Raw genomic sequence first — 20,461 nt, forward strand, 5'->3', positions numbered from 1 at the left:
ACGCGTTGCGCGGCCCGGGCCGGAAGTCGGCGAGTTCCCGGGCGAGTGTCTGTGTCTGTGTCTCGAAGCGGCACGCGGCCCGGGATTAGCACTGGGGATTCCCGTCTGAGGCGTCACCACTGTCACTACCATCACCCGCGGAGCCGCTTCTAGAGGGGAGTAGACCCGGCCCTTCGCCGGGCATTGAAGATGTTGCCCCTGTCCATCAAGGACGATGAATACAAACCACCCAAGTTCAATCTGTTCGGCAAGATCTCGGGCTGGTTTAGGTGCGGGGTGCTGTGTTTGCGGGAAGTGGGAGTCTGGCGGAAGGGGAGAAGGCCCAGACCTGAGAATGGCCCGAGGTCCAGGACGGGAGCGTCAGGGATACCCTCACTTGTGAGGAAAGGAGCGTGTGGACTGGGAGGGTCTTGAAAGCGTCCGGGTCCCGGCACCTCTTTGACTCTCCGGACTCTTCCCCACTTGTGTTATGCCCAGGTCTATCCTGTCGGACAAGACGTCTCGGAACCTGTTTTTCTTCCTGTGCCTGAACCTCTCTTTCGCTTTTGTTGAACTACTCTACGGCATCTGGAGCAACTGGTAACCAAAGGGGAAAAGGGTTGGGGCGGAAGCCGGGGTGGGGGAGACCAAGCACTGTTTGCTTAGTGCCACGTAGCTCCTCACCGGGAGGTTCTTTTCTTTAACACCACTCTGCTGCTGAGCTGCTTTTTCATATCCACACCAATATGGCATGACTACGTTTAAGATTCGGGGCCCATCACGTGCTGCAGTTCTTAAGATTTGGGTCCCCGCCACCTTCACCCGCCCCAACTCTGTCAAACAAGAGGGACAAGTGCCCTCCTCATTTTGGCAGATGGGGTGCATCTTTCCTGTCTTAAGTACACGCCTTAGCTTTGCCCACTTTCTTGAAACTGGGAGAAACCCGTTCCTTGCCTCTCCATGGGGGGAGTGTCCTTGCCTTTCTTTTGGGGGGAGTGGCATTTGGATTTCACCCTTAAGATTCCCAGAGGGAATATCTGAGATGTTCTACTGAGTTGGTCATTAAGTCTTGGAATGGGGAAGAGGATTGTAAAGAAGATATCTGGAAAAATATGTGTCATTCTCTTTCTAGTTTTTTATGCTGAAACTGTCTTTATTTTATATTAGTTTCAGGTGTACAATGCAGTGGTTAGCCATCTGTATAATTTATGAAGTGACCCTCCGATAAGTCTAGTATCCAACTGACACCATACCTAGTTTTTACATTATTGACTAAATTCCGCATACTGTATTTCACATCCCTGTGACTATCTTGTGACTACCAATTTGTGCTTCCTAATCCCTTCACCTTTCGCACCCATCCCCCATCCCTCTCCCATTTAGCAGCAATCAGTTTGCCCTCTGTATCTACACCTATTTGTTTTGTTTGTTCATTCTGTTCTTTAGATTCCACATATAATTGAGATCATACGGTGTTTGTCTTTCTCTGTCTGACTTATTTCACTTAGCATAATGTCCTCTAGGTCCATCCATGTTGTTGCAAATGGTAATATTTCATTCTTTTTTGTGGCAGAGTAATTAATACTCCGTTGTATAAATGAACCACAATTTATCCAATCATCTATTGATGGTCATTTCAGTTGTTTCATATTTTGCCTATTGTGAATAGCGCTGCAGTAAACATACGGCCTCATATATTTTTTTTGAATTAGTGTTTTGGATTTCTTTAGCTAAATACTGGGGGGAATTGCTGGATCATAAGATAGCTCTATTTTTAATTTTTTGAGGAACCTCCATACTGTTTTCCATAGTGGCTGCACCAGTTTGCAATCCCACCAACAGTGCACAAGGGTTCCCTTTTCTGCACATCCTCGCCAACACTTGTTTGTTGATTTATTAATGCTAGCCGTCATGACAGTAGTGAAGTGATATCTCAATGTGGTTTTTATTTGCATTTCTCTGATGATTAGGGATGTTGAGCATCTTTTCATGGGTCTATTGGCCATGTGTATATCCTCTTTGGAGAATTGACTCTTCATGTCCTCTGCCTATTTTTAAATTGGATTGTTTGTTTTTTTGATGTTGAGTTGTATGAGTTTTATTTTTTTAATAAATTTTGGATATTAACCCCTTATCAGATGTATCATTGGCAAATATCTAGTCCCACTCAGTAGGATGTCTTTTTGTTTTGTTGATGGTTTCTTTTGCTGTGAAAAAACTTTTTAGTTTGATGTAGTCCTATTTATTTTTAATTTTGGTACCCTTGCCCGAGGAGATGTATCAGTAAAAATATTACTAAGGGTGATGTTTGAGAGTTTACTTTCTATATTTTCTTCTAGGAGTTTTATGGTTTCGGGTCTTACATTTAAGTCTTTAATCTATTTTGAATTTATTCTTGTATATGGCATAAGAAGGTGGTCCAATTTCATTTTTTTGCGTGTATCTGTCCAATTTTCCCAGCACTGTTTATTAAATAGACTGTCTTTACCCCAATGTAAATTCTTGCATCCTTTGTCGTAGATTAAATGACCATATAGGCATAGATTTATTTCTGGGCTCTCACTCTGTTCCACTGACCCATGTGTCTATTTTTATGCCAATACCATGCTGTTTTGATTACTGTGGACTTGTAGTATAATTTGATGTCAGGTAGTGTGATACCTCCACTTTTGTTCTTTCTTTTCAGGATTGCTATTCAGGGACTTTTATGGTTCCATATAAATTTTAGGATTATTTGTTTTAATTCTGTGAAAAATGTCATTGGTATTTTGATAAGGATTGCATTGAATCTATAGATTGCTTTGGGTAGTATGGACATTTTAACTGTATTAATTATTCCTATCCATGAGCATAGTATGTTTCCATTTATTTGTATCTTCTTTAATTTCTCTCTTCAATGTCTTATAATTTTCTGAGTGCAGGTCTTTTACTTCCTTGGTTAAATTTATTCCTAAGTAGTTATTATTTTTAATGCAATTAGAAATGGGATTGTTTTCTTAATTTCTATTCCTGATATTCATTATTGTTGTATAAAAATCCAACTGACTTCTGAATATTTTGTATCCAACTGATTTCTGAATATTTTGTATCCCACTAAATTCATTTATCAGTTATAATAGTTTTTTGGTGGAATCCTTGGAATTCTGTCTATATAGTATCATGTCATCTGCAAATAATGACCGTTTTACTTCTTCCTTTCCCATTTGGATGCCTTTTATTTCTTTTTCTTGTCTGATTGCTGTGGCTAGGACTTCCGGTACTGTAGTGAATAAAAGTGGTGAAAGAGCGGATCCTTGAGAAGAACGCTTTTAGCTTTTCCCCATCGGGTATGACGTTAGCTGTGGGTTTGTCATATATGGAGTTTATTATGTTGAGATATGTTTCTTCTATTCCCACTTTGCTGAGTGTTTTTATCATAAATGGATGCTGAATTTTTTCAAATGGTTTTCCTACATCTAATGATCACATGCTTTTTTTTAAATTTTGTCTTTTAATATTTTTATTAAAAATATAGCTAACATTCAATATGATATTAGTTTCAGAGGTACACCATAATTATTCAACATTTATACACATAAAGAAGTGATCACCATGAGTAAGTCCAGCACCCATCTGACACCATTCTATACTATCACAATATTAATGAGTATATTCCTTATGCTGTATATTACAACCCATGACTTATTGGTTTTATACCTAGAAATCCCCCTTCACCTTCCCCCTGTTTTTACATTTTTCAGTACAGTTGATATTCAGTATTATTTATGTTAATTTCATGTTACAGTGTAGTGGTTAGACATTTATATACTTTAAGAAGTGATCCCCCTCCCTAGTCCGGTACCCACCTGGCACTAAACATAGTTATTGCCATATCATTGACTATATTCCCTGTGCTTTTCTTTACATCCTAATGACTGTTTTGTAACTACCAATTTGTACTTCTTAATCCCTTCCCGTTTTTCACCCACAAGCTCAACTCCCACCTTTCATCTGGCAACCATCAAAATGTCTTCAGTATCTATGAGTCTGTTTCTCTTTTGTTTGTTTATTTGGTCCTTTAGATTCCACATATAAGTGAAATCACAGTATGTCTGTCTTTCTCTGTCTCATACTCTGCTCAACACAATACCTTCCAGGTCGTTCCATGCTGCCACAGATGGCAAGGACTCTTTCCCTTCTATGGCCGAGCAATATTCCATTCTATATATGTACCACCTCCTCTTTATCCATTCCTCCATCGACAGACACCCAGGCTGCCCCTACGTCTTGGCCATTGTAAACAATGCTGCCATGAACATGGATGCACACATCCCCTTAAAGTAGCGTTTTGGGTTTCTTCAGATTAATACCCAGAAGAGGGATTACTGGGTTTTTCTTTGTCTTTTGTAATAGCCTTTGTTTTAAAGTCTATTTTGTCTGGTATAAATATTGCTACTCCAGCTTTTTTCTTATTGTTTTGTTTCCATTTTCTGAAATGTCTTTTTCCATCCCTTTCAGTCTGTGTATGTCTTTCAATCTGAAGTGAGTCTCTTATAGGCAGCATATGTAAGGGTTTTGTTTTCTTGTCCATTCAGCCCTCCTGTGTCTTTTGATTGTAGCATTTAATCTATTTACATTGAAAGTAATTGTTGATAGGTATGTAGCTATTGCCGTTTTATTATTAATAATTTTGATCTTTTCCCCCCCCTGTCTTAAAGAAGTCCCTCTAACATTCCTTGTAATACTGGTTTGATAATGATGAATACCTTTAGCTTTTTCTAGTCTGGGAAGCTCTTTATCCATTGATTTTAAATGATAGCCTTGATGGGTAGAGTAGTGTTGGTTGTAGTAGGTCCTTGCTTTTCATCGTTTTGAATATTTTGTGCCAGTCCTTTCTGGCCTGCAAAGTTTCTATTGAGAAATCAGAAATTGACAATCTTATGGGAGCTCCCTTATAAGTTACTAGTTGTCTTTCTGTTGCTGCTTCTAGTATTCTCTCTTTGTCTTTAACCTTTGCCATTTTAATTATAATGTGTCTTGGTGTGGCCCTGTTTGGGTTCATCTTGTTTGGGAGTCTCTGTGCTTCCTGGACTTGTATATGTATTTCCTTTGCCAGGTTAGGAAAGTTTTCAGTCATTATTTCTTCAAATGGGTTCTCCATTCTTTGTTTTCTCTCTTCTTCTGGTATCCCTATAATACAAATGTTGTTATGCTTCATGTTGTCCTAGAGGTCTGTTAAATTCCTCTTTTTCAAAAATTCTTTTTCCTTTTGCTATTTTTATTAGGAGTTTTATGCTGCCTTGTCTTCAAAATCACTCACTCAATATTCTGATTCATCTAGTCTGCTGGTGATTCCTCTAGTGCATTCTTCATTTCAGTTATTGTATTCTTCCCTTCTAACTAGTCCATTTTTATGGTTTCTGTTCTTTGATGAAGTTCTCACTAATTTCCTTGAGCATTCTTATAACCTTTGTTTTGAACTCTATGAGGTGTGACAGTTGTTAAGTTTGCAAACTCATCCTAGAAAAAGTGCTACATACCTCATTGCTGAATATCACTATGGTCACCTTTGAAATGCTCCTCTTGGAAAGCTATGCACTGACGCCAATGTTTAGTCCACCCTTCAAAGCAATTTTGGAACTCTTTCTGGAATGGCCATCAGAGCTGTTGTCGTATTACCCTTGATGTTCTGAATGTCATCAAAATGTCTCCCTTTCAATATTTCCTTTATCTTTAGATAAAGAAGGAAGTCATTGGGGGCTAGATCAGGTGAGTAGGGAGGGTGTTCCAATACAGTTATTTGTTCATAGGCTAAAAACGCCCTCACAGACAGTGCCGTGTGAGCTGGTGCATTGTCATGATGCAAGAACCATGAATTGTTGGTGAAAAAAGTTCAGGTCGTCTAACTTTTTCACGCAGCCTTTTCAACACTTCCAAATAGTAAACTTGGTTAACTGTTTGTCTAGTTGGTACAAATTCATAATAATCCCTCTGATATCAAAAAAGGTTAGCAACATCATTGCAACAAGTTTGTGAACTTAATTGTCAGACCTCGTGTATCTGGTAGGTTGCTTGCCTCCATTCTGTTTAATTCTTTTTCCAGAGTTTTCTCCTGTTCTTTCATTTGGGGCATAGTTCTTTGTTTCCTCATTTTGTCTGCCTCTCTGTGTTTGTTTCTGTGTATTAGGTAGATCTGCTATGTCTGCTAGTCTTGCCCAGGAGGCCTTATGTAGTAGGTGCTCTGGCAGTCTCCCTGGTCACCTGCTCCAGGTACTCCAGGAGTGTCTGTTGTGTGGGTTTTGTGTGCCCTCCTGTTATAGTTGAGCCTTGATTGCTATTGGAATGTCAGTGGGTGAGACTGACCCCATTCTGACTGGCTGTGGGGTGCACAACAACTTACAGGCTGCTGTGCAGGGGGCTTACCCCCCTGAGTGGGATTTGCCCCAGTGGTCTCTGTTTCCTATTGAGATAGCCTTTTGCGTGTGTTGCTTGTGGGCCTAATGGTGGTGCCCTGCTGTGGTCTGAAAGCAACCTCCATTATGTTGGTTTTGGTGCCTCTTGGGAGGGGCTCTGGTGCAGGCCCAGGTCAGCCACTGCCTGTGACTGGCCAGGGACTATCTGTTAGGAGCTATAAAGTGATCCATAGTTGTTGCAGCCCTTTTTGAATTTTCACCCCTTCTACCTGTCTCTTTATATCCTTCTTCTTTATGTCTGTAGGTATAAAACTTCTGTTCAGCTAGACTTCAGATGGTTCTCCAGGTTGGTGGTTCTATAATTTAGTTGTAATTTTAATTTGTTCATGGAAGGAAACAAGCATAGTGTTTTTCTACTCCACCATCTTAAAATTAATTTCTGAGTTTTATTTTTCACTTTGTTTATGTGGTGTAGCACATTAATTGATTTGCAGATATTGAACCAACTTTTCATACATAGTGTATGATCTTTTTAATGTATTGCTGAATTAGTTTGCTAGTATTTTGAGGATTTTTGCATGTATGTTCATTAGGGATATCAGCATATAGTTTTCTTTCTTTTTTTTTTTTTTTCCGTAATGTCTTTGTGTGGTTTTGGAATCAGGGTAATGGTGTTCTTGTAAATGGAGCTTGGGAGCCTTCTCTCCTCTTGGATTTTTTGGAATAGTTTATGGAGAATAGGTGTTAATTCTATTTAGAATTTTGGTAACGTTCACTTGCAAAACAATCTTGTCCAGGACTTGTGTTTGTTGGGAGCTTGTTGTTTACTGCTTGGTAGTAATTGGTCTCTTCAGATTTTATTTTTTTTCTTGATTAAGCCTTGGAAGATTGTATGCATCTAGGAATTTATCCATTTTTTTCCAGATTGTCCAATTTTTTTATGTATAGTTGCTGATAGTATTTTCTTAATATTTTTTTTTTATTTCTGTTGTGTTTATTGTCACTTCTCTTTCGTTTCTGATTTTATGTATTTGTGTCCTCTCTTTTTCTTGATGAGTCTGTTGAAGGTTTGTCACTTTTGTTTATCTGTTCAAAAAACTAGCTCTTAGTTTCATTGATCTTTTTCTTTTTTTCTTTTTTGTAGCCTCTATTTTGTTTATTTCCAGTCTGATCTTTATTATTTCCATCCTTGTAGTCACTTTGGGCATTGTTTGCTGTTCTTTTTCCAGTCCCCTTAGGTGTAAAGCTATACTGTTTATTTGAGATTTTTCTTGTTTCTTGAGGTAGGTCTGCTTTGCTATGAATTTTCCTCTTAGTACTGCTTTCACTGTGTTCCATAGATTTTGAGTTGTGTTTTCATTTTTGTTTGTCTCAAGGTATATTTTGATTTCTTCCTTGATGTCATTGTTGACCCATTCATAATTTAATAGCATGTTATTTAGCCTCCATGTGGTTGTCTGTTTTTCAGTATTTTTCTTGTAATTGACTTCTAGTTTCAAGTGTGATCAGAAAAGACACTTGATATAATTTCAAGCTTGGTATAATTTCAGTCTTCTTAAATTAATTGAGACTTACTTTGTGGTCTAACATGTGGTCTACCTTGGAAAATGTTTCATGTGCACTTGAAAAGGATGGATATTCTGCTGCTTTGGAGTGAAATGCTCTAAAAATATCAATTAAATCAACCTGGTCTATGGTGTCATTTAAGGCAGCTGTTTCCATGTTGATTTTCTGTCTGGAAGATCTGTCTGTTGGTGTCAGTGGAGTGTTAAAGTCCCCTACTGTGATTGTGTTACTATTGATCTCTGTCTTTATGTTGGTCAATATTTGCTTTACATATTTAGGTTCTCCTGTGTTGGGTACATAAATGTTTACTAGGGTAATGTCCTCTTGTTGGATTGATCCCTTTATTATTATGTAATGTCCTTCTTTGTCTCTGATTAAAGTCTTTGTTTTAAAGCCTATTTTGGCTGAGATAAATATTGCTACTCTAGTTCTTCTGTTGTTTCCATTTGCATGAAATATCTTTTTATCCCTTTACTTTCAGTCTATGTGTGCCTTTTGATCTGAGGTGGGTCTCTTGTAGACAGCATATGCATGTGTCTTTTTCTTATCCATTGAGCTACCTACCCTATGTCTTTTGATTGGAGCATTTAATCCATTTACATCTCAAGTGATTATTGCTGGGTGTGTAGTTATTGCCATTTTATTATTCATATTTTTGTTCTTTCTTTGTTTTCTCCTCCTGCTTAAAGAAGTCTTTTTCGACATTGCATGTAATACTTGGCTTGTTGGTAATGAATTCCTTTAGCTTTTTCTTGTGTGGGAAGCTCTTCATCTGTCCTTCAATTTTAAATGATAACCTTGCTGAATAGAGTAGTCTTGGTTGTAGGTTCTTGGTTTTTTGTTTGTTTGTTTTTAAAAATTTTTATTGGGGAATATTGGAAAACGGTGTGATTCTCCAGGGCCCATCAGTTCCAAGTTATTGTCCTTCAATCTTGTCATGGAGGGCGGAGCTCAGCTCCAACTCCAGTTGCTGTTTTCAGTCTTTAGTTGCAGGGGTCACAGCCCACCATCCCATGCGGGGATTGAACCAGCAACCTTGTTGAGAGCTCACACTCTAACCAACAATCATATGGTCGTCCCCTGTAGGTCCTTGTTTTTAATCATTTAGATTCATCTCTGCCAATCCTTTCTGGCCTGCAAAGTTTCTGTTGAGAAATCAGGTGACAATCTTATGGGAGCTCCCTTGTATGTCACTAATTGTGTTTCTCTTGCTGCTTCTAGTATTCTCTCTTTGTCTTTAACCTTTGCCATTTTAATTGTAATGTGTCTTGGTGTAGGCCTGTTTGGGTTCGTCATGTTTGGGACTCTCTGTACTTCCTGAGCTTGTATGTCTTATTTCCTTTGTCAGATTAGGGAAATTTTCAGTCATAATTTCTTCAGGTTCTCAATCCCTTTCTTCTTCTGGTACTCCTATGATGCTAATGTAGTTAACTCTTGATGTTGTCCTAAAGGTCCCTTAAACTATCTTTGTTTTTTGTTTTCTTTTTTTTAATTCTTTTTTGTTTTTGTTGTTCTGATTGGGTGTTTTCTGCTACCTTGTCTTCTAAATCGCTGATTCCATCCTCTGCTTCATCATCTGATCTGCTGTTGATATCTTCTAGTGTATTCTTCATTTCAGTTACTGTATTTTTTATTTCTGACTGGTTCTTTTTAATGGTGTCTATGTCCTTTATGCTTGCTATCTCTTTATTGAAATTCTCACTAAGTTCCGTAAGCATTTTTATAACCAGTGTTTTAAGCTCTTCTCTGGTTGATTGGGTGCCTCCACTTCATTTAGTTCTATTTCTGGAGGTTCTCCCTTTTCTTTTATCTGGGACATATTTCTTTGTCTCCTCATTTTGTTGCTTTTCTGTGTTTGCTTCTATGTATTAGGTAGATCTCCTATGTCTCTCAGTCTTTGCTGAGTGGCTTTATGTGGTATGTATCCCATGTGGTCCAATGGTGAAGTTTCCCTGATGTCCTGTACATATGTTCCAGGAATCCCTTGAGTGTGCTGTGTGTATTCTCCTCTTGTAGCTGAGACTTGATTGCTTTTGGTGCATCAGTGGGTGGTATTGATTCCCAAGCTAACTCACCATGAAGATTGGCTACACCCACAGTGTATGAGTTGGGGGTGAGTCCTCAGAGGGGGATTTGCCCCCACTGTCTCTTGTGCCAGTTGAGACCATCCTTTGGGTGTGCCACTAGTGGGACTAACTCGGTAGTGCTCTGGTGTGATCTGAAGCCAGCCTCTGGGTGTGTTGTTTCTGGTGTCTCTTGGGAGGGGCAGATTTAAAACAAAGGTTTTTACCATTTCCATTTGATTCTTGTGTAGTTTGTATCTCTGGATAGTCCCTATTTGTTCATGAATTTTCTCCAGCTTTATACTGTGTTCTTTAACATTAATCATATTTGTTTTAAAGTCCTTACGATAGTCTGAGCTCTGGCCTTTTCTGGTTCTGCTTCTATTGATTGCTTTAGCTCTTGGCAACAAGTCTTATTTATTTTTTCTTGATCTTGTTATGTGTCTTATAAATATTTATTAAGTGCTGGGTCTTATATTTCAAAGAATAATGGAGACTGATATTGGTGGTATTTATCCCGATAAATGTGGACACCTCTATTTTTGTCAGGCCATTAGTATGGGTTTTGAACCTATCTGGTCAATAGTTGAGCTGGGTTTTGTGTTTTGTTATTGCTAGTTAATTCAGCAAGCCACAGACTTCAGATTTTTCCAGTGGCCCCTATCACCTTGTGCTTAGTGTGGATTTGGAATACTGGAGGACTTTTTTCAGTGTTCTTGCTCCACTCTCAGCTTTCAGCAAGCCTGGCACACCTGTGCCCCAGGGAATCTCTCTTGGTGTGCCTCTTTATCTCTCAGCAGTAGACTGTTGTTGCCTTATACCTTAGTCAAGGCTTTGGTTGGTAGGGAGGGAGTATTTGGTTCTCCTGTTGCAGCCTCAGTATTATATAGGCCCTGTACACGAGGGTGCCAGAGAAGGTATTATTAATGTTCCTGCACTTTCTCCCCATCCCCATAGCCTTGTATCAGTGTAAGATCCTGGGCCCAAGCTGGCATCAGCCTTGCCACCAGCAGCAGATGGATGGTGTTGTTTCTCCCCCTCTCTCAGTGGTAGCTGGGCTTTTCCCTGGGCAAGGGGTGTGAGGGTTTCTCTTTTAGACGTTTAAAAATTATCCTTAGTATCTTTCTACATATTATATTTCATTGTTGTCTTTTTAGAAGATTAGTTCCTGATGAGCAGAGGCTGAATCTTTGAGGTTTAGAGAAGGATGCCTATTGTTTGGTTATTATTCTCATATGCCAATGTGTTTATTCTTTTGCAGCTTAGGCTTGATTTCCGACTCTTTTCACATGTTTTTTGATAGCACTGCCATTTTGGCTGGACTGGCAGCATCTGTTATTTCAAAATGGAGAGATAATGATGCCTTCTCTTATGGGTAAGACTTTAAAAACCTTTTTATTGAAATATAAGAAACACAGAAAAATATACCAATCTCAAGCTCAGTGAATTTTCATAAATTGAACACACTTGTGGAACTTGAGCCCTTGAAACCCCGTCATTCTCCCTTGGTCCTTCCCACTCACCTCTTCAAGGGTATCCACTTTTCTAACTCCAGAGATTAGTTTTACCTATTTGTGAACATTTTATAATTGAAATCTATAATATTTACTTTGTGTGTGTGTGTGTGTGTGTGTGTGTGTGTGTGTCTAAGTTCTTTTGCTTAGAGGTAGGGCATCTTGATTTTACCAAAAAATTTTAGGTGAGATTGTTACTAGTTACTAGGTAGGGGAATTCTCAACTTTTAACCTACTTTTTTTTAAGAAGAAGAAGAAGAAAAAGTTTCAGTATATGTAAATGATCATGTTTTTTTTTTGGAAGGATATTTTGCTGTTTATTTAAAATCATTTCCTAATATGGTTTTATATTACATAACTCTTCAGCTTTGTTTTAATGACTTTGGACAATTAATCAAATATTGGAGAGTGTTTTCATGCTGAAGGGACTATGTTGGAACACCTTAGCCTCACTTTTGAGCCTAGATCCCTTAGAGGCAGTTTGCTTTTTGCATCTCTGATTGAAGGAGGCAATGGAGTTTCCAATATTTGACTTACTCTGCTTGGGCTTCCCCCCCCCCACCCCCCACCCCCAGGTCATAGAATATTCTGCAGTGTTTCCAGCAGTCAAAACTGATATCCTCTTTCTCCCACCCCTTACTCATTGTCTTTCCTTCTGTCTTTCCCCCCTCCCCTTTCCCTTTTGAGTGCTCTCACAGTCTGTCTTCACGGTCTTCCCTATTTTCTCTCCATCTCTCACTCCTTTTCCCATCCTCATACTCGTTTTCTCTCTCATCTCTCCTAAACTCCCTTTCCCACTCTTTTACTCATTTTTCTTTCTAGTTACTTGTTCCTGTGCTTTCTCTTTTTCTCCCTTCTCCGTTTCTCTCTCCCTCTCCACTTCCTCTCTTTCTCTGTTCCTCACATCTTTTCTCCTGCTCTCTCCCTTTCCCCTTTACTACTGTATCTCTCAGCTCTTTCTTCTCCTTCTCCCTCTCCCTTAACATCTTCAGCGCTAGTTCTTTTTTCTCTTCCTTCCCCAGCCTGTCTTTCCTTCTTTCGCTGACTCTCCTTGCCTGAGTGCTCCCTTTCTAGTGCACTGTCTCCATTCTCTCCCTCTCCTATTCACATCCCCCCTCCTACAGGCACTGTCTCCTATGCCCTGGTTCTCTTTTGTTCCCTCACTGCTTCCTTTTCCCTCCAGTTCTTGAGAAAGCACACGCTCTCTTTCTTGCACATGCTCTAATTCTCTTCAGATGTTTATTGAGGTCCCACTATGAGTCACATACTTTGCTACTTCTAATGATACGAAGATGAATAAGACGTGGCATATTCTTTGGGGGAACTTGTGGTCTGATGGGGAAACAGTTCTGTAAAAGTACCATAATAACTATACATTGTGACAAGTACTAAAAGGGAAATATATGAAATTCATTGACAGAACTTGCTGAGTTGGGGTATAACCAAAGTGATAGAGTTACTTGTAAAATTATAAAAAGAGAGACAAAACACTAATCACACTATTTTGTAGTATGACACAAGAGATCCTGTAAATCTATAAATACAAACACATTGAATGCTCAGAAAAAAACTTTTTCCATGGCACTATATAGTCAAAAGATTCTTAAGTGTATTTTGGATCATTAAAGAAAGATTATATGTAAAGTTATACTTGTGTTGGAAAATTAGGGATCCATATGTATTATATATAAAAAATCTAATCAGGATATCTTATTCATCAATCTTTCTGGAAAAATAGTAGGTGACTCTAAAAATTTTCCCCAGTTCCTTAATTGTTAGGATATTGATTTTTTTTCTATTTAGATCATCTAGTCTTCTGCTGATGGTTTTTAGGAGTAGCTTTATATTTTTAATTTTTATTTTTTTAAGGAGAACGCAGCTCACAGTGGGGCATGCGGGGAATGAACCGGCAACCTTGGTGTTATTAGCACCACGCTCTAACCAACTGAGCTGACCGGCCGCCCCAGGAGTTGCTTTGAATACCTTCCGTACCGGGGCCGATTTTGCTATCCAAGTTTAACTAGTTGATATAAGAGAATAATATTCTTGCCACCTTTTATTTCTTATCCTGTCTTCTCCTTATTTGCCTTTTTTAAAAATAATTTCTTGAGAAGGAAAACGGTAAGGAATAAAAGCTGATGTAACATTTGAAACTATTAATAATTGCTATGGTAGTAAGTATTAGCAGGAGTAAAATATGGTGCCAGGACATCAAAATGACACTGATTAGGCTAAGCCTGGGGATTAATCCCAAAGCGCCCAGATTCAGTATGATCACTGTAACAGACTGACTGCAGTAGAAGAAGCAATAGGCGACATCTGTGTGGCAACAAAGACTTTCAGTATTTCTTTACATATAAATCTCCTTTGTGTCTTCTCACACTCCTATTTTTGAAATAACAAAGCCAGCATAAAAGTAATATACATTTGACAGGTAGATACATGCATATGTATATGCTTATATACATATGTACATAAACTGATATCTTTTTTGTTCTGACTGAAGAATCTAGATAACATCATACTTAATTAGGCAGGAGCACATTCACAAATTATGTTTTAATTTCAAGACTCACTCTGTTCAAGTAAACAGTCGTTTGTAAAGGCAAGTATGTCTAGTTTTCACAGGTTTTTCATTTTAATCGTGCAACAAAGTTTAGCAAATACATTAAATCACTTTAGTCCAACAAGTGATCAGAATTTATGGAACACCTACTAAGCTAGGCATTAGGGACAAAAAGATGCCTGACAAACATTCCTGATTTTGATCTTGAAATCTAGTGGACTTCAAGGACAAAAGGCTTTTAATCGAGCATTAGCTTTGGGACTGACTAGAAGGGTGGGTTGAAAGAAAGTACTTTTTATTTTGGGGTCAATAACCCTGCTAACAGGTAAATTCCTAAGTGTGAGTTATGGAAAGCAGACTGTGAATTGTTTGAATTTAATGAGCATTTTATCCAGAAAAAAAAGTATATGCTTTGACAAGTAATAGATAATTAATTCATTTATATATGTTACAAGGTATAATAGAATTACGTATTATTTCTGATATGCTCTGTTGGAATGTACCTGACAGGGCAAGTCTCCAACATAACTGGATAGAGTACATTTTAAAGAGTTTGTTTTCTTTAAGTGTAAAAATTCTATTGTCTAGAAGTTAACATAGAAAACTAGAAAAAGCAGTATTTTTGATGCTTCTGCCACATTATGGACTAGAGTGAATAACTGCTGTCAGCACCCTTTGAACAATGTTTGAGAATATATAACTGCCAAGTTAAAGTTGTTTCTAATGACTTTAAGCCAAAAAATACCTTATGGAAAAATAGAATCTTTCCCCAATGTCTCACTCAGGTAGAAAGCAGAAAGCTTCAGAAGTCCATGGAGAAAAGGACAGGCATTTTAAAAATAGTTTTAATAATAGAATTATGTGAAGCTGGAATTAATTCTAAAAACAGGTACTTGAAAAAGTTTTTGCTAAATTCATTAATCTTTGAAAAAGAGTGATAGAAGTATAAATCTCAAGTTGTTTCTGAGATACTTCAGAAATAACTTTACTCTTCTTCAGGTCAAGCTCTGCTTTCTAAGGATTTGAAATCTGAAAGGTACAAGGTAGAAAGCGTAAGGAGTTTTTAGAAAAGGATTTAAGTTATAAAACCCCCTTTTTCAAGTTCTTCTACTTTTTATCTTTGGATCCTTCTTTGCGCATTTGTCTGGTCCTGTTCTTCTCCAGTGGCAACTTGAGGTTTACATTTCTGTAAAAGTTGTTTCTAAGCCTAACTACTCTAAGAAGTTCTTTTGATTGGCATGTAGAAATTTATGTATTTTGTGGTATTCTGCTATTAAATATAATTCATAATTAATTTCACTCAATTTTTACAATATATGCACAATAAAACATACTATACTATAGATACTGGGACTTTGCAGGCCACTTATCACCATGTAATACTCATATGGTTTAGAATCTCTGATGAGCACATGTAAATTTATTAGATTTCTAAGAAATAACTTAATCAGTTTACTTTGCTCTCCCTTAGGTATGTTAGAGCGGAAGTTCTGGCTGGCTTTGTCAACGGCCTATTTTTGATCTTCACTGCTTTTTTTATTTTCTCAGAAGGAGTTGAGGTACAGTAGATAATGATTAGTCAGTAAATTACATTTCTGTAACGAAAATGTCTATTCATGAAAAATACATACATGTAATAGAGCTGTTTTTCACACTATTGTTTATTGAGGACAGTCTTGGATTGGATCAAATATTATCTGTGTACAGGAGGAGCTTACAAAATTGTTGAACAAATTAAATATTTTTGTAACTCCTTGAAATTGAAAACTATTAAATAATTGTACGTTACAAGGTATGAATCAAGTGTTAACACTTGAAAGTAAAGGCATAATATGGGTAGTGAGGTCTGTTGGGAAGAGTTCTTAAAATAGAACCTGAGAGTTTTGCCAATCTTTAATATTTGGCGTATTAAGACAAATAAAGAGAAGATTAAAAATTTATGAACTTACAATGAATGGCAGTATTTTAACATTCAAAGAATGGGTTTTAGACCAAATATTCATGCTTTTAAATATTTGTATTTATTTAAAAATAGTAATTATTACCTTTCTATAGTATGTGAGTACTGGTTTTATTTCAGCATATTGTTTTGGCAGATTTTTTTTGGAGTGATTTCAATTCTGAAAATAACTAAAAATTTTTAAAAATTGCTTTTTGTTTTTACCAGTTGATCAATCAGAAGTTATGTCAATGCAGCTTGTATTATGTGTTTTCTAGAGAGCATTAGCTCCTCCAGATGTACACCATGAGAGACTGCTTCTTGTTTCAGTTCTTGGGTTTGTGGTAAACCTAATAGGAATATTTGTTTTCAAGCATGGAGGTCATGGACATTCTCATGGCTCTGGTATGATGGTTAGAACCCTTTGCTTCTTTATTTTCTAGTGTCTGTCATAGTTATTCACTATTGAAAATTGATAATTTTTAAAGTTAAACTCTATATTGATTTTTAATAACAAAGTAATATGTTAATAGACTCTTAGTAATGTCTTACTGAACCATCCCTTTTATTTCTCCATGCCCCACCCTCTCGGTGCCTTCTCAGAATTACACATGTTATCAGTTTGGTGTGAATCCTTCCAGACCTCTGTAGGTTGTCATTTGTTTACTATGATATCATTTATATAAAACAAACAAATAAACACCAAAACAAACCTAGTTACTGAAAAAATTATAGTGTATGTGGGTATGAAATTTACTATACAATCTGTCTTTTAGATCTTTCCGTTTGGCATAGCTTTTCTCATTAACAAACACATAAAACTTCGTGGTGTAGGATACCATGGTTTATTTTACTGGTCTTCTTTGGATACACTTCAAGTTTCTTCAAGTTTTTCACTATTCCATATGAAGTATATCCTTGTGAACACATGCAAGTGTTTTTCCAGAGCTCTGCTGTCCTATTGGTAGCCATTAATCACATGGGGCTATTTAAATTTAAATTATAGTTAATTAAATTTAGTAAATTAAAAATCAAGTTCTTTAGTTATACTAATGACATTTCAAGTTCTCAGTAGCCACATAGGGCTACCATATAGGACAGCAAATATAGAACATTCCTATCAAAAGAGAAAATTCTTTGAATTGCACTGCTCTGGAATATAAGTAGCATTGCTGGAACAGAGGATATATATACACAGTCTTTTAATTTCAGTAGACAAATTGCCCTCCAAAATGCCTCATTCACGTTTACCCCAGCAATAAATGCAAGTAGTAATTTCCTCCCACCACAACTTAATATTATGGATTTAAAACCACTTTGCTAATATCTTGATAAAAATGGTATCTCATTTTTTTTGGTATTTCTCTGACTAGTAGTGAGATTGAAAATCTTTCTGTATGTTTTTATGCTATTTAAGTTTTTCCTCTTCTGTAATTGTCTGGGTGTTTTGTTTTTTTTTGTTTGTTTTTCTATTGTTAATCCATTTATAAGCATTTTTCTTTCCTGCTTGTCTTATTGCATAGCCAGGACCTCTAGCACAATGTTGATTAGAAATACTGATAGCTTGTATCCTTGTGTCAACCTGGGTGACTTTATAAAAACCACTAACGCCCAGATTTAATACCAGGACATTTACATCTGAATCTCGAGGAAGAGACCCAGTATGTTTTAAAGCTCTCCAGTCAATTTTAATGTGCAGTCAAGGTTGAGAACCATTGCTTTAATGAAGAATACTACTAAAGTTTTACCATTGAGTCCAATGTTAATGGTCCATTTCTGATAAAACTGCTTTATTAACTAAAGGATATTCTTCCACCTGTTGTAGTAATCATTTTTTCCTCCTTTAGTTAATTTAAAATTAGTAATTGCATTGATAGTTTTTTCTTATGAAGAACCATCCTTAAATTTGGGGGTTAAAATGTTTTCATTTAAGTCTGCGTTTAGGTCTGTGATCCATTTTGAGTCAGTTTTTGTGTATGGTTTGAGGTATGGGTCCAATATTATTTTCTTTGTATATAGATATTCAGTTGTCTCAGCACCATTTGTTAAAAAGATTACTTTTCCCTACTTAATTGTCTCGGCACCCTTGTCAACAATCAATTTACTATGTGAGAGTTCATTTCTGGACTCTCAATTCTTTTTTATTGATCTGTATGTCTATCCTCATACCACCATCATGCTGTCTTGATTAATGTAACTTTGAGGTAGGTTTTGAAATTGGAATGTGTGAATTTTCCAACTTTATTCTGTTTTTTAAATGTGGTTTTGGCTATTTTGGGTCTTTTCTTGCATTCCCATATAAATTTTAGAACTAACTTGTCAATTTCTGCTTTTACTTCTTTCCTGTACTACATAGTAGGAACTCAGTATTGTTTTAATGAATCTACAACACTTTCTATAAGTCAGTGTTTATTGAATTGATTCTGGTTTTAGAACTAATTTTTTTCACTAATATCAGTATTATTGTAACCATAACTTAATATATTTTTACATACCGTTTGTTCTAACACTATTTCTAGGCCATGGACACAGTCATTCCCTCTTTAATGGTGCTCTGGACCAGGCCCATAGCCATGGAGATCATTGCCATAGTCATGAATTGAAACATGGTACTGTGCATAGCCATGATCATGTTCATGGTCATGGACACTTTCATTCCCATGGTGAGTACAGCCTAAAGCCTTTCAAATGGCAGCCTTCCAAACAAACAGAGCTTATGCAGATTGCTTTTTCTAGTTGAAAAAGTCTTTAAAATATTGCAGTCAACTTCCTTTCTAATTAATTAAACTAAATGGTTCCGTGGGCTAGTTCATTTTTAATATATAATGAAAGTAACTTGGTATAAGGCAATAGATGTAACTTTTTTCATTGAGTATCTTATAACAAAAAGCCACTATTTTGAATGGGTGTCAGTAAATGAGGAACAATCGCATTTTAGCAAATGAAAATCATGAATTTTTAAAAATATGATGAGGCCTTTTGTGTTATATGTAGGCTTATTAAAATACACTAGCTTTCAATTTTTCACATTTTCATTGTAATTTTTATAGATAACACCTGATATTTACATCAATATGCCCTTAGGAATCTTTATATGCTAACTCACATAGTATTAAATACTAAGTTATACGGTATTTATCAAATTAATATTTTATTTTAAAATTATATTTTAAATAGTTTATTCACAAAATTTGAGAGTATAGATTAATAGAGCTGTTTAAGTGATAATATTTGATTAATCTTTAAATAAAATATATGCATAAATACTGTGTGTACGTGTCACATAGTGAGAATGCTAAAGCTTTAGATTTAAAAATATGAAAGGGGCCTTGGAGATTGAGTGTAAGTCCCTGATGTTTTTTGTAACAATACAGTGGTATGCTTTAAAACCTAGTTTTTCTAAGTTTTTTTGCTCACATGCATCCCAGAATAATTTTTGAAAAACTGTGTATCCCTCATGTTTTAAGATGATTTCTAAAAAAAATTTGTTTAAATATTGCAAAGAATATAATTTCTGAGACACTACAGGTAATATTTTAGAATGAAACTTCTTTATTACTCTATAGAATATAAAGTGGACTTTAAATATCTTAATGATTTGAGACCCACTATCACCCATTCAAAATCATGTATATAAACAGTTGTAAATTTTATAGCATTTTGTTTTTTCTTGAGTTTTTATTGCCATTTAATTTCCTTTACAGAATTTTATAATAATGCAGTATATTTGTGTTACGTCTTTAGTTGATCATCTGTTACACTTCTTGGCAATAAAATATGCATGTAAATGAAAATATTTTATTTCCTAGAGACATAAGATTTAGCATTTACATGTTTCTTTTGGATGGAGTTACTGTAATTTTTACTAATACACACACCACCTAACTCAAGGGAAATGTGGTTGTTTACCAAAGAGGAAGAAGAAATGGGTTTGATAAGCAACTAGCTAGTCTCTCCACAACAGAGAAAAAAAAAATTTCATATCCAGAAGGACTTCCATATTTTGCATAGATGGGAGTTACGTTGTCTGATATAGCTATTATACAGCAGAATATACCTTTCAAAATAATCATGTCAAAAAGGACTGTCTTTGTCTGGACTTACTACTTATATACAGAAATCTGTTGCCTTGATCAGGAGCTGGTTTGTTAGAACAGTTAACACATTTGACTAACAACAGGATTTTCAAGGTAGCTACATTTTTCTTTCCACACAGCAGCTCCACATCCAGACAAATTATTGTGCAATGTTATGCTTTTGTACCTCTTCTAGCATTGTTATAGCGCTCCGTCAAGGTTATAGTAATAAGTCAGCTTTTTCGTGCTGTGAACCAAGAACCAACCATGCCCCAGGCAGGCTCCCTGTTAGCTCTCTGATCAGAAAGCTTGTCAGTCCTCTTGATGATCCCTTTTAACAAATATCGCTGATCTTTTACATTGTTT

At 36.5% G+C, this 20,461-nt stretch overlaps 1 protein-coding gene across 2 annotated transcripts in view; it reads left to right on the forward strand.

The window, feature by feature from the left end:
• The first annotated feature begins 12 nt into the window (after positions 1-12).
• Positions 13-20,461, forward strand: part of SLC30A7 (solute carrier family 30 member 7) — a 64,433-nt gene continuing 43,984 nt past the window's right edge. The window contains exons 1-6 of one of the 2 annotated variants that reach the window (XM_074318613.2): positions 13-269; positions 478-579; positions 11,262-11,375; positions 15,552-15,639; positions 16,298-16,424; positions 18,539-18,682. In XM_074318613.2, coding sequence (XP_074174714.1) covers positions 190-269; positions 478-579; positions 11,262-11,375; positions 15,552-15,639; positions 16,298-16,424; positions 18,539-18,682 — 655 coding nt within the window. In that variant the 5' untranslated portion in view covers positions 13-189. The remainder of the gene's footprint in view (positions 270-477; positions 580-11,261; positions 11,376-15,551; positions 15,640-16,297; positions 16,425-18,538; positions 18,683-20,461) is intronic. The other variant, XR_012491642.2, reaches the window with a different exon arrangement.

This window comes from Rhinolophus sinicus, chromosome 7 (genome assembly GCF_057876585.1).
Source record: "Rhinolophus sinicus isolate RSI-liver-muscle chromosome 7, RSI-T2T, whole genome shotgun sequence".
Classification (NCBI taxonomy): domain Eukaryota; kingdom Metazoa; phylum Chordata; class Mammalia; order Chiroptera; family Rhinolophidae; genus Rhinolophus; species Rhinolophus sinicus.